Source organism: Pteronotus mesoamericanus, unplaced genomic scaffold, assembly GCF_021234165.1.
Source record: "Pteronotus mesoamericanus isolate MK-2021 breed Mesoamerican mustached bat unplaced genomic scaffold, CSHL_Meso_final contig_347, whole genome shotgun sequence".
In the NCBI taxonomy this organism is placed as follows: Eukaryota; Metazoa; Chordata; class Mammalia; order Chiroptera; family Mormoopidae; genus Pteronotus; species Pteronotus mesoamericanus.
In genome coordinates this window covers 10,993,601-11,011,833 of record NW_026555137.1, presented here as the reverse complement: position 1 = coordinate 11,011,833, position 18,233 = coordinate 10,993,601, and the positions used below count along the sequence as shown (strand labels likewise).

The following is an 18,233-nucleotide window of genomic DNA, read 5'->3' as shown; positions in this document are numbered from 1 at the left end:
GGTTCTGTAATTAAGAATGAAATTCAACATAAAGCGAAGAAGTGCAGTAAAGTTACTCCCCGGGGCTGCCGTGCGGCCAGGCCCTCCTGCTCAGGGGCAGCTGAAGGCGGGTCAGGGCCGCCGATGCCAACGTGCCTGCCCGGGAGGGCGCCGCTAAGCAGCCGTCTCTTCTCATTAGGAGCCGTTCAATGTGCTTTCTCTTGGTTTCTTTTCTACTTCTAGTTTTTAATACTGGTGTTTTCCATCATAAGAAGAAGATTCTGGGATTATGGGCGCATTGCCCTGGTGTCAGAAGCAGGCAGGTAAAAAAGACGTTACCTCGAATGTGAGTTAAGTGCATGTGTGTGAGGCGGGGAGACTGGGGCGGGCTGGGGGCTTGCGAAGCCCACCAGGCAGGACCCACACACGACGCTGGTGTGGCGTCATGGTCACAGAGTGCACCTCCCAGGCTGGGACCAGACGCTGTGTCTGCCTGCTCTGCACTACAGACCCATGAGGTCAGCCATGTGACCTTCCTTGTGCTGACGAGAAAACCAAGGCCCACAGGCGCAGCTCCCTACTGGGGCTTTGGCCTGGCCATGGCCATGAACCCTGCTGGCTTCAGGCTGAGGAGGAAATCTTGTTCCTTTAGATAATTAAGGGTTTCAAAAATCAGCTGAAGAGGAGGATACCCATTTTATCTGCTCTATTAGGAAATATCTTGTGAACAAGCAACATTGTGAAGTCAAGTGAGGTACACCGGTCATGGTGCTGAGGGTCAAGGGTGACCCGACCCCGTGTTGGGATCACATGTAGCAGAGTTTTATGTCTTACGTACCGAGGAGCGGTCACTGCCCTTGCCTATAGTTTTCACAGGGTGAGTTACATTTTGTCCCAGTTGTTGAGGGCTCGTAGCTTCAGTCCTGAGCTCTATGAGGCAGCAGGATACTGGACATCAGTTTTTAGATTTTTAAAAAAGAACTCTCTATGTTGTTTTCCTTTTGTGTTTCTAGTGAGTCCAGATTCCAGAGATTGTCGTCATCTTCCTCGCTAGGGCAGCAAGACTTTGAGAGTGAGCTGGTGGGTATCTAAGGGACAGCTGTGGCTGCTGCCGGCAGGGCGGGGAGGGGCCAGCAGTAGCGGATCAGCGGGGAGACCGCAGTGGTGTTCCTGTGGGGGTGCTAACAGTATCTTGGATCTTGAGTGGCAAGTGTGGGTAAGAGCTCTGCTCTGTGTTGACAAAGTCACTTGGGCTTGGTAAATGCCACAGGGGAGATGGCAGCTGGATGACCCTCAGATGGAGGGCTTTGGAATCCCCACGTGTGACAATGAATTATTGACTTGCCTGCTAGTTCGTGAGTCACATGTGGGCGGGAACCATGTCTTACCCAGTGCTGTTCCTATCACCTGACACCCAGTAGTAGGTACTTAGTAATTGTCAAGTGAATGATGAACAAATATTTGTCTTCAAATAAAGGTCCATAAAGCTGGGTAATAGTGCAGCTTTAGGGAGTTCAGTGGACAGTAAGACCGGCAGACACCTGCTTCCCTCTGTAAATCCCACTGCAGGGCTCTCCTGTGCCATGTCCCATTCACTCCTATTTTTTTTTTTAAAGTTTTTATTTATTTATTTTTAGGGAAAGGGAGGGAGAGAAACATCAGTGTGTGGTTGCCTTTCACATGCCCTCTGCTGGGGACCTGGCCCACAACCCAGGCATGTGCCCTGACTGGGAATCAAACCAGCAACCCTTTGGTTCACAGGCCTGCGCTCAATCCACTAAGTCACACCGGCCAGAGCCCATTCACTCCTTCTGAGACAAACAGAAACCCACACCAGTTTCTCCAGAGCTTCCCTAAGTTTCTATCAACTGTTGATCTGGTTTCATGATTGGACCCTGGAGCCTGTGTAATTCCACAGATTGTCAAATCTGAGAGGTTTTTGCGAGAATCCCAGACATGGAACCTACATCAGGAAGGGTTGGGAGTGTGCAGACTCTGTCATGTTTGGGGCTTGCTGAACTGGGGGCCAAAGTGCTGTTTTTATACGAGGGGAAGTTAGATGGCTGTTATTGTCTAAGATGACAATTATATCTTCTCCCAAAGACAGACATGCTCGAAGCTAATCTCTGACCTCTTTGTGTGCAGGGATGCTGCCCCTGGCTGACGGCAATCTTCCGGCTGCAGTGAGTACAGCTCTGTGTGTGTGTGTGTGTGTGTGTGTGTGTGTGTAGTGAGTACAGCTCTGTGTGTGTGTGTGTGTGTGTGTGTGTGTATAGTGAGTACAGCTCTGTGTGTGTGTGTGGTGAGTACAGCTCTGTGTGTGTGTGTGTGTGTGTGTGTGTGTGTGTGTGTGTGTTTAGCCAGGCTGGCGGCAATCTTCCGGCTGCAGTGAGTACAGGTGGGTGGGTGGATGTGTGGGTGGGTGGGTGGGGTGTGTGTGTGTGTGGCCTGGCTGGCGGCAATCTTCCAGTGGCAGTGAGTTGGGGGGCGGGGGGTGTGTGTGTGTGTGTGTGGTTAGCCTGGAGGAAAGAGCCAGGATGCCTGACCTGGAGATAGGGTCTCTTAGGTACTTTTTCAGTTCAGGTTCAAAGCCATATAGGGGGCTGAGAACAAAGCTGGCCCAGGCAGCCCCTGCACAAGCTAATTAAATATGCTGTGCTTTGGGCAGGCATTATATATATTTCGCATTTCACATGGATACCCTTGAACAGAAGTTTCTATAGACAGTTTTCTGTGTCTTTGAACAAGTGAAAAGTGGAGAAGTAATGATTGCTTGATACATTCAGCTCCTTGGCTTAAGAGTTTTCTTTTTTTTCAAAACTTGGGGCCTGTGGAGAGACATCCTAAAAGAGGTACTTGGTGGTGTGAGCTGATTAGCCGCCTCCAAGGCGGTGGAAGGGGCTGAGGTGTGACTCTGGGATTCCATCAAATCCAAAAAGCCATCGTCGCTAGTTGCACGTTATTTGACATGGTCCTAGGAATGAGAAAATGCTGCCCGTTAAGCCGCAGTCAGCTATGGTCACTGACATAGGAAAAGGGCATCTTAGAACTGATGAGATGTGGTAGTTTCAGGACATTGGGCAAATCCCTTCTGTGGGCCTCAGTTTCCCCAGCTATTAAAAGGTGTGGGGGATGACACCTATTCTGCCTAATCCAAATGAGTTAATACATGCTGTATAAATGGTAGAGTTCGGGGGGCGTTTTCCCCAGAGGAACAGGCAGGAGGCGGAGTCTCTATAGAAGCAGCCAGTGAACGCTGGTCTGGAGCAGGAAGAAGTAGGAGAAGGCATTTCAGGGAGGGAGGGAACAGAGGTGGGAGAGGCGGAGATGCCCACCACAAAATCAGGTCACTAGGACACATTTCCTCCCAGTAGTGGAAGTAATACATGCTTTGTGCAAAAAGTCCAGCACATACAGATGAGACTCAATAGGAAGACATTTTAAGTCACCCATAACCCTACTTTGGGTCGGCCACTCTCCAGAGCCACTGCTGGTTGGGGCTCTTAGCCTGGACCCCATGGGGCAAAACCAGAAACTTTGACTCATTGTTTCCATGGTAACTAATAAAGGCTCAACAGATTGGTCCTGAAGTGCTCCCCTGTCCCTGCCCACTGTTTTCATCATTCCATGTCCCCAGCAGTCCTGTCCGTGGGGACCCTATTTCTCACTGAGTGGGGCTGTCACTTGGGTGCAGCTGTGTATTTCGCTTTGCCATTTTAATGCTACATCGGACACGTTCTGCTTGTCCACTCCCATTGTTGTTCTCTTCCATTCTAGCCCTGGGGAGGACTACCCTTTGGCTTTTTTAAAGTTGTCATTAAATTTTAATAGCCACTCACAGCCAATATTACAACAGACATGTAAAAAGGCCTCCCAGTTTCCTTCCGAATTGCCTTTCCCCAGCAGAACAGGGAAGCCAGAAGAACAGCTCAGGAAAAACTGTCCCGGGCGTCGCTCATTTGTTGGTTTGAAACTTTACCAGCATTGGTTTAGTCAGCATGGATTGTGGCAAAGTGTGTGCATGTCAGTGGTTTATTTCAAAGGGAAAACAGCAGGGTTAACTGCAAAGCTTTGTCCTGCAGTCACTAGGGAAAAGGAGGAACCTTAGCAAGCACACATCTGAGTGCGCGCCCGGCACCAGCAGGGCACCCGGTGTCCGACCCGCACGGCCCTCGTTGCCCTGCTGAGTCACCAGGTAGCCAGCAGGTAGTCCCCTCCCTGCTTTAGGTGAGTCCCGTGACCCGCTCCCTGAGTGGCCGAGCTGGTTCCACGGTGGCCTGTCTGACTGCCAAGCCGACGCACCACACCTTTCAGATCTGCCTTTTCATGCCTCCCCGAGCTCTTCCCAGGGCGGCACTTTCCTAGCTTTCTGGAAGCAGGACCCTCAGGGGACACCCCTTCTCCCATGGAAGTCTGGCTGTCAGAATCCAGAATTTTCTGGGTCCCCACATGACCCAGAACCTCCAAATACAGTACTGAGGGTGGGACAGGGCGGAGCAGGTCACCTCCCATTGCTAGGGTCACGGCAGGGACATCGGGAGGAACTGAGCCACCGTGTCTCCACCTCTGTCTCCCAGCTTGGCTGAGGGGGGACAGGGGCAGGCTGGGAGCTTCAGAAGGGGGTTCCTGGCAGCCCTGCAGCCAGTGGCTTTGTTCCTAGAAACAGGGAAGGGTGTGGGAACATCGTATCTACACCTCTGAGGCCCAGACTGATGCGGGCATGGATGTTTCTAGAGCCACAAGCGGAGTGGTAGGAGGCTCCTCAGCTCAGGGTCAGGGCACGGGGCCTTGGGGTAAGGCTCTGAAGCTCTCCTCGTGGCTCCTCTGTTACAAGCCGTGTGATTATAAAAGCCGTGCAACTTTTCCATACCTCTGCGTACTTGTATGTCGAAAAGCAGAGACAAAATCAGAACCTGCCTTGCGGGATGGTCACGGGGGTTAAAGGAGACCAGCGGTGCGAGGCTCCGAGGGCCTGGCCTGTGGCGCCTGCTCATTCAGATTCCATGCGTGTGTCTTGACCAGCGACGACCAGATCCTGGAGTGGTGTGGGGAGGACGCCATCCACTATCTGTCCTTCCAGAGGCACATCATCTTCCTGCTGGTGGTGGTCAGCCTCTTGTCCCTGGGCGTCATCCTGCCCGTCAACCTCTCCGGTGATTTGCTCGGTAAACTACTGTTGCTGTTCTTGTGGCGTTGGGCCCTGTCAGAGCTGCAGGCCTTGGGAACGGGGCCCCGGGTGGTGGAGGCAGTGCATGCTCAGATGTGAGAGGGTCTCAGGGTTGCCCTGGCTGCTGTGGCTCAGTGGATTGAGCGCCGGCCCGTGAACCAAAATGTCGCCAGTTCCATTCCCAGTCAGGGCACATGCATGGGTTGCAGGCCAGGTCCCCAGGTGGGGGTGCCTGAGAGGCAACCACACATTGATGTTTCTCTCGCTCTTTTTCTCCCATCCCCTTTCCAAAAGTAAGTAAATAAAAAAAAAAATTTTTTTTTTAAATTAAAAAAAAAAGAAGGTGTCAGGGTGACTTTCTGGACTTTTCCATCTGATTAAAAATCCGGAGAAGAACCCCCCCCCCCCCAAGGCCTCTAATATCAATTTGTGGCTCTAAGTAGGGGGGGAACCCCACACAGAATCACGGGCTTCCAAGAGTTTTATATTTTCCTGCGCCCTTCCAGAACAGGAGGCCACCCTCGGTGGGTCCAGGAGACCTATCTAGTGTTCAAAGTCAAAATCAGAGCCAAGAATTATTATTCCCAAGCGAGCCCAAGGGATCTAGCTTCCAAAATGCTGCTGTGATTCCACCTCTTACGCCCAGGGATCACCAGCTTTGGTTTTAAGAACAGCTTAGGATCTTCCAGATTTCTCAAGTAACGCCACAAATATCTCAAAGCAAGATGAAGTCAAATTTTGGCTGTACCCCCGCGATGGGTTGAGAGGTGGTCAGGGATCCTTTTGGGGTAAAGCAGAGGCCTTGGTCGGGGGAGCTCTAACACCCTAGACGGGCGTCACTGTCCACTAGTCTGGCCGCCTGTGCTCCTCCCGGTCAGGGGGCGCTGGTGATGCCCCCTCGCATTCCCCATTGTGACCCAGGAACTAAGTATCTGTGCTTCTCTGCAGACAAAGACCATTACAATTTTGGGAGGACGACAATAGCAAATCTACGGACTGAGTGAGTAGGGGTGGAAGGGTATGAGGGTGCTGATGGGTGGGGCCAAGGAGAAGGCAGATCCTGGAGCCCCGGTGGGCCAGAGGTAGCCCAAAGGGGGTGGGCTACTGTCTGAAAGCCCCTTTGCAGCAGGTGTGAAGCTGGGCTCCAGGCACCAACCCACCATAAGCAGCTGCTCTTTTGAGGGGGTTCAACGAAACCAGGTATCTGAGTGCATTTGTCAGGACAGGGATCTCTAAGGGGGCACTGGCCGCACAGCCTCTTGTGATGAAGCCGTTGGTCCTCAGCTCAGTGGCGTAAAGGTAGCTTAGTCCTGGCCCTTGCACCCCTGTCCCCTGCCTGGGAGCCCACCCCTGATGGCAGGTGGTGTCCACTCTCAGCAACAACCTGCTCTGGCTGCATACCATCTTCGCTGTCATTTACCTCTTCCTCACCGTGGGCTTCATGCGGCACCACACCCAGTCCATCAAGTACAAAGAAGAGAACCTGGTGAGTGGGGCGGGGGCGGGGCAGGGGCTGGGGAGGGGCCCAGGTGGGGGCGGAGAGCAATGTGCCCCCCGAAGCTTATTCCTCAGGTGGATGGCAGCGGTGAGCCCCAGCAGGGCCCTCTGTGGAATCTGGCTTGTGTAGTTGCACTGAAACGTGGCATTATCTTTTTAAAATTTTTTTTCTGAGAGATTGTTTTAGGATTTAGATAGCTTTCCCTCATTCTACCAGCTAACCCTAAGATTTGTGGGATGTGGGCTTGTCGTTCCTGATTCTTCCAAGACTTCCAGTAACTTCTAAGACTTTCAGTTTGAGATCAGCCTCCTTTCTCGTTGCAACGCAGAGCTTGATGCAGGAGGCAGTTTTTGCTACTTGGTTCCAGGCCTGGGTCCTCCCCTGCTCTGCTGTGTGACCTTATTTGAGCCACTTCCTCTCTCTGGGTGCTTTTTCAGTCCCCAGTCATGCAAAGGAGGCTCACAGAATTGCTTTGAAAATGTCCTTGTGCAGCGGGGAAGAAAGGGCTGTGTAGATATCACACTTCAGGGCCCTGCCAGGCCGCAGAAGGGGGGCCTGAGTCTGCCTCGTCCCGGTGACTTTGCTCCCTGGTGTGTTTCTCCGGCAGGTGAGGCGGACCCTGTTCATCACAGGACTCCCCAGACACGCCACGAAGGAGGCTGTGGAGAGCCACTTCCGGTGAGCAGGGCTGGGGCCGGAAGGGGAGTGAGCCCCTCCAGGTGGGAGCACACAGTCCCATGGGGCAGGTGCCTTGGGCAAGTGCCTTAACATCTTCCACTTGGGCACCTGGGTAAGATCTGAGATCCTGCCCCACCAGCATTGAACGGCCGCTCTGCGCTGGCTCTGCTGGTGCTAAAGGAGGAAGAGAAAATGTCACTGCAGGGTGATCGCTCTGCTACCCGTGGAGGTGTGGGGGGACTCACCTGCCTGGGGGTTCCCTTTCCCAATGCCATCTTTTGCCTGTGGCGCGGCCTGGATGCAGGGATGCGTACCCCACGTGTGAGGTGGTGGAGGCCCGGCTGTGCTACAATGTGGCCAAGCTGATGCACCTGTGCCAGGAGAGGTACGAGTGGGCGGCGGGTGCAGCTCTCTGACCCCTCCCCTCTGAGATGCCCACCCTCCTTCCTCGACCGCCTCGGTTCCCCCGTGGGAAGGGAGGAGGGGGGCTCTGCCCTTTTCTTATTCAGAAAGCTGAACTCGCAGTCCTGGTGGTCACTGATGGCCGAATGGAGGACATGGGGTTCATGCCACAGGACTGATAGTCTGAGGTGTGTCCCCTTCCTCCCCAAATGCAGAAAAAAGACCGAGAAGAGCCTGACCTACTACACAAACCTGCAGGTGAAGACAGGCCAGCGGACCCTCATCAACCCCAAGCCCTGTGGCCAGTTCTGCTGCTGTGAAGTGCAGGGCTGTGAGTGGGTGAGGCCCGCACCCCGGAGACCTGTGGGCACTGGGGCCCCGCCCCCTGCACGGGGCCGCATCTTCACAGGGATGTGCCCTCCGGCAGGAGGACGCCATCTCTTACTACGCGTGCATGAAGGACAGGCTGGCGGAGAAGATCGCGGAGGAGGAGTGCAGGGTCCAGGACCAGCCCCTGGGGATGGCCTTCGTCACCTTCCAGGAAAAGTCCATGGCCACCTAGTGAGTGTCCCAGGCCCCTCCAGGATGGGTGCCTGCGCCCTCTAGGCTGCTCCCTGCTGTGGGGAGCCTGGTCCTGGGTGGGGTCTCTCGGTCTGGGGTCTGGCACATAGAGCGCCCTCGTGCCTCAGGTCTCGGTGTCATCGATTCTTGGGAGCAGCAGAGGGGGCGGGTCAGGAGATGGACATGGGAAGGAAGTGGCCAAGGGAAAGGCTTCCCCGCCTTGGGCATCATGGGCTCTGGGAAGGGTGTCCTGGGCGTGTCCAGCAGACCCTGAAGTGAGGCTGGGGCCAGGCGGAGGCCAGCAGAAAGAGGAAGAACGTTCTGGGACAGCAGCAGGGGTAGCTGGTGGGTACTTTATGGAAGACGGAGGAGGAAAGAGTAGGACCCACGCAGCTGGAGAGGGTTGAGGTGGGTGTCCTAGGGAGGGACGTCTTGGATCAGAATGAGAACACGCCTCATGTAACACGGTCTGACGGCAGCTGTGGGGCCTGGGCAGTGAATGAGAGAACTGAAGGGCAAAGCCACTGGCAGCAGGGGCAGCGCGAACAGCATGGGAGCCGAAGCCCGACTTGGAGAGCCTCGGTTTCCTCATCTGTAAAACAGGAACAATAATCTTTGGCTGGCAGCGTTGTTCTGAGGATTAAACAAAATCCTCCACCTGGTGTGCCAAGCCGGTTGTCTCTTTCATAGCATTGATTATAATAAAGTAATAATTATAAAGCAAAGGTCCTGCGCCAGGAGGCCCCCACGCTGGCGCGGCCCCGTGTCTGTGCGCAGCGCCTGGGGGTCTGAGCCCTGGCCCTGTCTGTGCTTCCTGGCAGCATCCTCAAAGACTTCAACGCCTGCAAGTGCCAGGGCCTGGGGTGCAAAGGCGAGCCCCAGCCGTCCTCCTACAGCCGAGAGCTCTGCATCTCCAAGTGGACAGTTGCCTTTGCCACTTACCCCGAGGACATCTGCTGGTGAGCCCCCAGCCTGGAAGGGCCGCGTTTCAGTGCTCAGGAGCCACATGTGTCTCGTGGCTAGGCAGCTATATCGGACAGTGCAGTCAAGTGTCCCTTACCTCAGCTTGGGGGACACATTAAAAGAGTAAAAAAAAAAAAAAAAAAAAGTTGATTATTATTTTAGTAATATTACCTCTCTCTGTAGATCTAAAATATTATCAATTCAATAGCAGTGAATAACTTGTTTTCCCTCTGAGCTCCTAGAGCCCTGAAATTTCACCTTCCTATAGCTGAAGGTCACTGCAGAGAACGTATCTGTGCTCCTATGGCGAAATGAGCCCTAAGCCAGCGTCCTCATGCTAGTCTCTTGGTTTGTCTCACTGGGACCTTCCGGCCCCCACTAAGCCAGGGGCGGGCACTCTTGGCATGGCTGGTGGCCGGATCCTGGGAGAGGAGCCTCCAGAGCCTGTATTCTCTCCCCTGTAGGAAGAACCTCTCCATCCAGGGCCTCCGCTGGTGGTTCCAGTGGCTGGGCATCAACTTCACTCTCTTCTTGGTGCTGTTTTTCCTGACCACGCCCTCCATCATCCTCTCCACCATGGACAAGTTCAATGTCACCAAACCCATCCACGCACTGAATGTGAGTGACCATTCATTCTGCAAGGCCCGTCGCAGGGGGCTCGTGCAATGGGGCATAGTGCGTGGGGGAGGTTTGGGGCCAAGGGATGTGGGGGACAATGAGCCAGGATGTCATGTCGCTCAGCTCCTGTCTGCTATTTTTCAAATAAATAAATAAATATTTTAAATTGAGGTATAATTGACACACACACATACATAGATATATATATATCATGTCTTTGTTTTTAAGCCCTAAGCAGACATGGCCACATTTAGTACAGGGTCTTCTAGTAATTTAGACGTTATAAATACACACACACACACACACTGATTATATATAAAGCATATATAATCAATATAAAATTATATTTAATACATGTCCATATATGCATAATGGATATATAATATATGTAGAATTAATCTAAATACTCATCAGTAGGTCTCATTTGAGTTGAATGAAATATATTGGGTCTGGTAGCATGGAAAGCATCTATTGAAAAACTGTATAGAGTTTGTGGTGGACGTTGGGGGCTTATGCTAAAAACGGAATGTAACTTGTCTCTGAGCAGTGGTTGCAGCCAGTGATGCGGGTGTATGATGGGTACCACAGGGAGTGGGCGGGAAGGCGTGAAACGAGCTTCTTGGACTGGGGCGGCAGAACCATGAATTATATGTTTCTTTCGCATTTCAGTTTCTGATAATCTTGTTGTAAAGTCACCGATTCTAGATAGGCAATGAGTGGCTTTTAGAAATCTCAGTTGCATTGATGCGATAACAGCTAAACACTCCCTACGTTTGCGTTGACTTTAAAAGATGGCGGCTTTTCTGAAGCATCACCCTCAATATTTTTTCTCTCCAGTTCCACTTGGCATTGGGTTGATCACAGTCTGGGAAAGCACGCCGAGCCGGTGGCCTGAGGCCCCCGTCCTTGGTCTGCCAGTCCCTCGCTGATGAATTCTGAACCTTGGCTTTTCATCTAAAAACGAGTCAAAACATTTGCCATCCTATGTCCATGGGACGGTTGTGATGGTGGTTGTGTGGTGTAGTGTGTGGCTGAAGCTCTCCCATCTGACTCAGCGTATAATAAAGCCGTGTAGTGTGCGTTAAGCAGCGTTGTCTAGATATAAAGCACGTAAGCGTTAATTTCTTTGCCAGTCTCGTGATGTTGGTCAGGGCCTGTCCTTCTGCGGGTGCATCTGCTGATTGGAATTCCCCTTTGTCAACTGTACACACACTGTATGCTTATTTCATTGTTTGTGATTCCAGTTTCAGTTTTTTACAGCAAAGCAAGGATTTAGATACTTGCAAAGCCATTCTAAGGATAGAACCCTCCTAGATTTCATTTCCCTTGGCCTTTTACAGTTAATTTAGTCTCATCTTATTCAACAGCATTTTCAAGGAATTGGCCTTTATCAGGTCTTTCCAAAGTATCTGACTTAATTTTCAAAGAATTTTTCTCTCTAATTTTGTGCTCATTTAATCAGGGAAAGTGGGAAGTTCATCAAATCATGTCATGGCAGTAACAAGTACAATGGGCATAGACAGGTTTGGGAAAGAGCAGGAAGCAGCCCTGTTTAAGTCCCGACTGGGCCACTGGGAGCTGAGCGGGCAGGCCAGCTGGGCAGGGAGCCTGACCTTCAGCGTTCCCCCTTCCCTTGGCATTACCATTGGTTTTCTATAGGGAACGGAGAACGTTCTCTATCTGGGGAGTAAGACAAGGGGACTTCAATTATATGTGAAGCTGCTGCCTTAATTCTATAGAGTGTGCATATAACTATACAAATGTAAGGTGCTATTGTTGTCTATTCAGCCAACAGTATGGACCAGGCACAGTGTTGGTTCTGGGGGTCACAGGTGGCCAAACCCCAACTCCAGCAGTTCACTGAGCCGCCACGCCAGTCGGTCATGGTTTCCAAGCCCCGACTCTCTGCTGTGCGCTTTGTCTTCCAGGACCCAATCATCAGCCAGTTCTTCCCGACGCTGCTCCTGTGGTCCTTCTCAGCCCTGCTCCCATCCATCGTCTACTACTCCACGCTGCTGGAGTCTCACTGGACCAAGTGAGTGCCGGGAGCTCGGCCCCCGTGCCGCAGGGCAATGGGCCCACGGCGCACTGGGGCCACCTGGGGTCCCGGGGCTTGTGAGTGCTCACCTCTGCCTTCCTGCAGGTCGGGGGAAAACCGCATCATGATGACCAAGGTCTACATATTCTTGATCTTCATGGTGTTGATCCTGCCCTCCCTCGGCCTCACCAGGTACTTGCCGCCACCTCCTGCTCTAGATTCAGAAGCAGGGTCACTTCTGGAGAGTGCTGTGCCCAGGAGAATGGAAACGGCTTTGCAGTGGATGCCAATAAACCCCTGACAACGTTTAAGTCCACCGTACCCACTTGGAGTGGAGTGGAGTTGCGCCGGCCCACTGATTCTCCTGGACATTCCATCGCTCTTCCTTTAAAAATATACTAGTTTTTAAAAAGCTTGAGAACAAATTTTATCATGACCTTCCATTTACTGGGAGGAGCTGATCCTGGCTTTGTTCATCCCCAGAAAGGAAGTTTCTGTTAAAGTAGGCCCCCGTGTGTTACACCATAGTGAGTGGCATTTTAAAAGGATGAATGTAGATCTTGCGATTTGGCTTGTTTTTAGAGCAGAAGAAAGAGAATGTGTGTAGTGCTCACATGGAGCGTTGGGAATATGTTCTTATGGAACTCACTTGTCTTCCAGTCTGGATTTTTTCTTCCGGTGGCTCTTTGACAAAACCTCCTCCGAGGCGTCCATCAGACTGGAGTGAGTATCAGCCATGTTGAGCTTTGGGGCTGCGGTCCTGGGTAAGCGTCCTGTGGGGGCTGGGCCCCATTGTGGGCGGGCCGTCCATGCTTCAGAACACGTCTCCTCCCTGAGACCATGGGGCCTGGTCTTCCCCACCTTCCCTGCCAGGCTCCTGGCGGGGCCGAGGCCAGGCAGAGCCTGTGGGCACACCATGGGAGCTGGCCCATTTTGTGCTGCGTGTGCAAAAATGTGGTTAATCTTTTAGGCCGAGGCTCAATTAGTCTCAGGCTCATTCATTCTTTGAAACTTATTTACCGAGAACAGAGCCTCTGGGGGAAAGGAACTGCTGGCTCTTGGTGGAGCATGGAGCAGGAATGGGGAATAATTATTAACGTTGTCACCAGGAGTAATTTTGCCAGGGGAATGGAGTTCAACCTTTTTTTTTTTTTAAAGATTATTTATTTAGACAGAGGGGAAGGAAGGGAGAAAGAGAGGGAGAGAAATATCAATGTTTAGTTGCCTCTCATGAACCCTCTACTAGGGACCTGGCCTGCAACCCAGGCATGTGCCCTGACCGGGAATCAAACCAGTGACCCTTTGGTGCGCAGGCCAGCGCCCAATCCACTGAGCCACACCAGCCAGGGCTAAACTTATTTCTGATATATGTCCTTATTAGTATTTTGAGCTTGTACCATGACCACTTAACAGGAATACTCATTGTATAAGAAGGCAGTATGTTAAATGCTTTACTCTTTTTCTCATTTCACCTTTACAGCGACTTATGAGGTAAATAGCATCATCTCCATTTTACAGATGAGGTGACTGGGGCCCAGAGATGTTGCATCACTTGCCCTAGGTCACCCAGCTGGTTAAGAGACAGAGTTGGGATGGAACCTTCTCCCCCACTGCACTAAACTTTAGGTCCTGAAATGAGCTCTCAGGCTCCTGATGGATTTTCCCAAAGAGCTGTTTATGGGGAAGGCTGGCTGCGATTTTTTGGAAGGAGAGGCTGAATTAGTGTCAATGGGATCTTGCTGGGTACACTGGTCACTCGGGAGCTGGCCACCTCAGACAGACAGGCAGACACCCAACCAGCTCTTGTCTAGGTTGACAGTGACTCGCAGCCTGCCAGGTGCAGTGGTCAGCTCCCAGTCCTCGTGTTACTGGATCTGTCAGCGCCACCTGAGACATTTCTCGTGCCTTCCTCCTTGACACGCTGTCCTCGCTGGCTTTGGTTCTCCCTTCTCCTGGTTCTCCCCTCTGAGCCTCCTGGGCCGGCTCTAACATCTCCCCAAGCTCTGAATATCATTGTCTGGGGGCTCAGCGCTCCGTCCACACCCCTTCCTTGGGAGACCTCAGCTGGATGCACGGCTCTGGTGCCACCTGACTACGCCTGAATAGAATATGTGGGCGACGTTCACATTTATAACAGTCTGAGCCCCACGACTTCGTCTGTCACTGACTGCCGCAGCCTCACTTGCGGTTCCGCTGGGCATCTCAGACTTTACCTGCCTGAACCCAAACCCCTGACTTTTATCCCCAAATCTGCTGATCCCACGCCCATGACTCTGTTTTTCTGGTTGCTCTGGCAAACGCCCTCTGAGTTCTGCTTGCCTCCCCTCTTTCCCTCACGTGCCACACCCCGATATCAGCAAACCTTGACGATCTAGATTGACCCAGAGTGCCACCATGTTCACCTGCCCCCGCTGCCGCCAGTGTGCCGCTCACAGACGACGGGAGTGGCCCTCTGTGTGGTCCCCCGCTCCTCACACCCTGCCCTCAGTCTGCTCGTCTCTCCTGGCCTGTCCTCTCCAGCCCCTGCCTTTTGTCCCACGGCCATGCCAGGCACACGGCCCCGAGAGCCATTACCTGTTGTCTCCTCTGTCTGGGATGCTCTCTCCACGGTTTCTAGATGAGCTCACTCTTTACCTTTCTGCACAGAGTCACCTTATCAGAAAGGCGGCCGCCCTGCCCTGACCGCATGTGTCACACAGTAAACATCGCCGGCCCTGTGTCCTTCTCCTCGCACCTGGCAGACAGCTAGGATGCAACGCTATGGGAAGAGGGTCAGGGGCTTTGTGTGCCGCTTGCTCATGCACATGCCAAATGGAGGGCCGAGTACAAAGCTTCAGGGGGTGTAGGGACGCCCCCCTTCCTTGCCGGAAACGGGGCTCTCCTGGGTCTCAGCCCACACCCCTCCCTGGGTCCCCAGGTGCGTCTTCCTGCCGGACCAGGGCGCCTTCTTCGTGAACTACGTCATCGCCTCGGCCTTCATTGGCAACGGCATGGAGCTGCTGCGGCTGCCTGGACTCATCCTCTACACCTTCCGCATGATCATGGCCAAGACCGCTGCTGACCGCAGGAACGTCAAGCAGGTGTGGGCTGGTCGGGCGGGCGGGGCGGCGCTGACTGCCCTCTGAGCTCCCCCCTCCACTGCCCCGGCCTCTCCCTAGCCTCCCTGCTCTGTGCCGGGCACTGAAGACGCTGCCTGAAAGTGGCGTGTCTTCACAAATCTCCATTTAAACTCACCAGCTGGAGGAGAGAGTGTGGGTTTTTTCCTTTTAACCAGTCTGATATATCACACACACACACCCCCACACACACACACACACCCCCCTCTAACATCAACACATTCCTTATTGGGGGGTACCCATTTGCATAAGATTATCACAGATGCCAAAGGCATTTGGGGCTTGCGGCATTTGTTGATAAATTGGGCAGTGTGGGTTCTCTTTTATTTTCTTTTGCCATATGGGTGCCGTGAGAGGGACGTCAGAGATGTGCTGCATTCTTTCATTTAACTGTTAGGACGCCCCATGAGACGGGCAGCACTTGGGCCCGACTTGGCAAATGCACAGACTGAACCGTAGGGAGGTTAAGTGTGTGGCCCAGGACAGGCGCCAGAAGAGACAGAGCTGACGTTCGGTCTGATGCCAAAATCTGTAGGGGATCCCTCCACAGTCTGTCCTCGGGTGCGCCATCTCTGCCTTCCAGGGGCCCCGGATCCTGCTGGGGAGGCATGAGTCAGACAAGGGAAACACTAAGGGAGCATGAATCACTGCACCGTGGGAGGTCTGGGTGTGAGCTGAGTGAAGCTGGAGGAGCTTGTGGAGGGAGAGAGAGGACCTCAGAGGCCAGGGGAGCTGTGAGTCTCCCATTCCCGAAGTCCTTGTCACCCGGCTTTCCCCTCAGCCCTGGGAGCCGTCGAGGGGTGGTCAGGGGAGGAACACGCCTGTAAGCACCTTGCCGCCTTCTCCTCCCTTAGAACCAGGCCTTCGAGTTCGAGTTTGGAGCCATGTATGCGTGGATGCTGTGCGTCTTCACTGTCATCATGGCCTACAGTATCACCTGCCCTATCATCGCGCCATTTGGTGAGTGGCCCCAGAGCCGGGCCAGGGTAGGTGGGTGGCACCCCAAGACAGCCATCACAGGGCATTATGGGGTCTCACGAACAGAGGATCTCTGGTAACCACAGGAGCCACAAGCTAGCAAAGAGCGACAGGTGACACCAAGTTTAACCTCACTTCTCATGCCTTCCAAACTATGGGCTCACTTAGTGCATCTCATGGTCTGAGCCTCTCTGCCCGCTGATCACTTCCCTGTTGGTTGATTCTTCAACAGCGCTGAGACGGTGCTGGCAGTAATGATCCAGGGTGTCATGCGTGCTGTTGCTCTTGCCAGTCACCCTTGCACTCCCTGGGGATAATCATACTACTTCTTGCACAGTCCTACACGCCAGGTCTTGTCTCTGTCGCCTGTCACAGGTGAAGCCCTGGATATGTGTCAGTGAGGAGTAGAGTCAAGATTCAGACTTAGAACTCTTCGATTTTATAGGCCCAGATCTTGCAACTAAAATAAAACATCAGGAACTGGCCAACAAAAAGAAGACTCTAGAAGGAAACAGAACACTCCAGGCACCGTTGGCAATGATAGCTAAGGTTTAGGGATAGGGGGAGGTTCTAGTTTTTCCTGTTCACTCTCTTATATATGTTTAAAATACAGTATCACTCTTTCAAAGCAAAACAAAACAAAACAAAACATTTTTAAGAACCTGACCTAAAAGGTAGCACCCGCCTTACGTGCTGTCCCTGGGGTAAGATCCTTGCGCTCATCCACTGTGATGAGGGTGGAAGGTGAGCTTGGGTGGGAGGAGGGAAGGTGAGTGAGAGCCTGGAGGGACTTGGGGGTGCCCAGCAGGAGAGGGGCCCCGGAGGAAGCAGAGGCCAGGCCTCCGAGCGTAAAGTAGCCACTTTCCCTGAGATGATGCTAGAATGTCAGCATCCCATGGGCACAGAATCACAGACGCCTCCACTCCTTGGAGTCAGAAAGAGGCCAGAAAGGCAGAGGGGAGAAGGGGAGTGGAGTGGAGAACAGGAAGATTAAGAACACTAGCAGCCAGGATGTGCATTATGCATTTTGCCCACCTTCTGGTTCATGTGGTCAGATAGCAGCCCCAGCCCCAGTTCCGTGCACAAATAGCCACCCCAGGGGGAAGGGGGCAGGGCTCACAGCCCACTCTCTGCAGGCCTCATCTACATCCTGCTCAAGCACATGGTGGACCGGCACAACCTCTACTTTGCCTACCTCCCAGCCAAGCTGGAGAAGAGGATCCATTTCGCGGCTGTGAACCAGGCCTTGGCTGCTCCCATCCTGTGCCTCTTCTGGCTCTACTTCTTCTCCTTCCTGCGCCTGGGTGAGGGGCCCTTGCTGACCCAAGCAAGGGGAGGGAGGCAGCCCTCGGCCTCACGTTCCCAGATCCATACCACCAGCCAAATGCCTTGCTGCTTTAACAGCATCGACTCAATGTCCAATCAGAATGTGGCATCCAGAGTGGGGCTGGCTAGGTGTCCAGTCAGAATGTGGCATCCAGGGTGAGGGCTGGCCTGGGACAATGTTGACAACCTAAGCTAGCCCAAGTTCAAGTGTAGCTCTGGGCCCAGACAGCCTGAGAGAGAAGATGGTCACTTTATCAGCTTTGGAGGAACTGACCCTGAGGAGATGGGGAAGCTGGTCCAGATTGCTCTTTGGCAGTGGTGGACCAGTCCAGGTCTCCACACCTGACCATGGGGGACATGCAGGAGGGAAAACAGACCCTCTTGGGAAAAAGAAAAAGGCAGGAGGGGTATGTGACTCCTCCCCAGTCAGCTGGGGGAGCCGCCCCCCTACCTAACCCAGGACACAGGAGACTGCAAGGAACTGACCCAACAAGGAAGCTGGCAAACAGCCATTGTCTTGGTATCCCGGTGCCTGAAACCCGAGCGGAGATGATGCCAGTTGTTCGGTGGGCCCTGTGCCCTTGGCTGTGAAGACACCATCCCAGCTGCTTGAGGGGGTGGGGCGTGCCATCTCTTTATTGTCTGCTTGAGGGAACAGTCGCCCACAATTCCTGTTGCAGAGAGAGGGTCAATGGCAGCCCCTCCCTCCTTCTCTAAGACTGACACCCCTTTGTCCCCAGGTCTGACGGCTCCTGCCACCCTGTTCACCTTCCTGGTCATGCTGCTCACCATCCTGGTCTGCCTGGCCTACACCTGCTTTGGGTGCTTCAAGCACCTCAGCCCTCTGAACTACAAGGTAAAGGGCCCCGCCCCCTGTGGCCTCGCAGCCAGGACCTGGGAGGAGATGGG

The 18,233-nt window shown here is 53.3% G+C and overlaps 1 protein-coding gene across 2 annotated transcripts in view; it reads left to right on the top strand.

The window, feature by feature from the left end:
• The window catches only part of TMEM63A (transmembrane protein 63A), a 28,277-nt gene that overhangs the window by 7,523 nt on the left and 2,521 nt on the right, over positions 1 to 18,233 (top strand). For both annotated transcript variants that reach the window (XM_054576656.1, XM_054576655.1), the window contains 19 exons: positions 223 to 302; positions 993 to 1,059; positions 2,125 to 2,162; positions 5,002 to 5,144; positions 6,095 to 6,146; positions 6,524 to 6,632; positions 7,252 to 7,322; positions 7,627 to 7,707; positions 7,940 to 8,063; positions 8,152 to 8,285; positions 9,107 to 9,244; positions 9,713 to 9,866; positions 11,795 to 11,901; positions 12,010 to 12,096; positions 12,565 to 12,627; positions 14,822 to 14,984; positions 15,875 to 15,980; positions 17,135 to 17,302; positions 18,065 to 18,180. In XM_054576656.1, the coding sequence (XP_054432631.1) occupies positions 223 to 302; positions 993 to 1,059; positions 2,125 to 2,162; positions 5,002 to 5,144; positions 6,095 to 6,146; positions 6,524 to 6,632; positions 7,252 to 7,322; positions 7,627 to 7,707; positions 7,940 to 8,063; positions 8,152 to 8,285; positions 9,107 to 9,244; positions 9,713 to 9,866; positions 11,795 to 11,901; positions 12,010 to 12,096; positions 12,565 to 12,627; positions 14,822 to 14,984; positions 15,875 to 15,980; positions 17,135 to 17,302; positions 18,065 to 18,180 (2,001 nt within the window). The remainder of the gene's footprint in view (positions 1 to 222; positions 303 to 992; positions 1,060 to 2,124; positions 2,163 to 5,001; positions 5,145 to 6,094; positions 6,147 to 6,523; positions 6,633 to 7,251; positions 7,323 to 7,626; positions 7,708 to 7,939; positions 8,064 to 8,151; positions 8,286 to 9,106; positions 9,245 to 9,712; positions 9,867 to 11,794; positions 11,902 to 12,009; positions 12,097 to 12,564; positions 12,628 to 14,821; positions 14,985 to 15,874; positions 15,981 to 17,134; positions 17,303 to 18,064; positions 18,181 to 18,233) is intronic.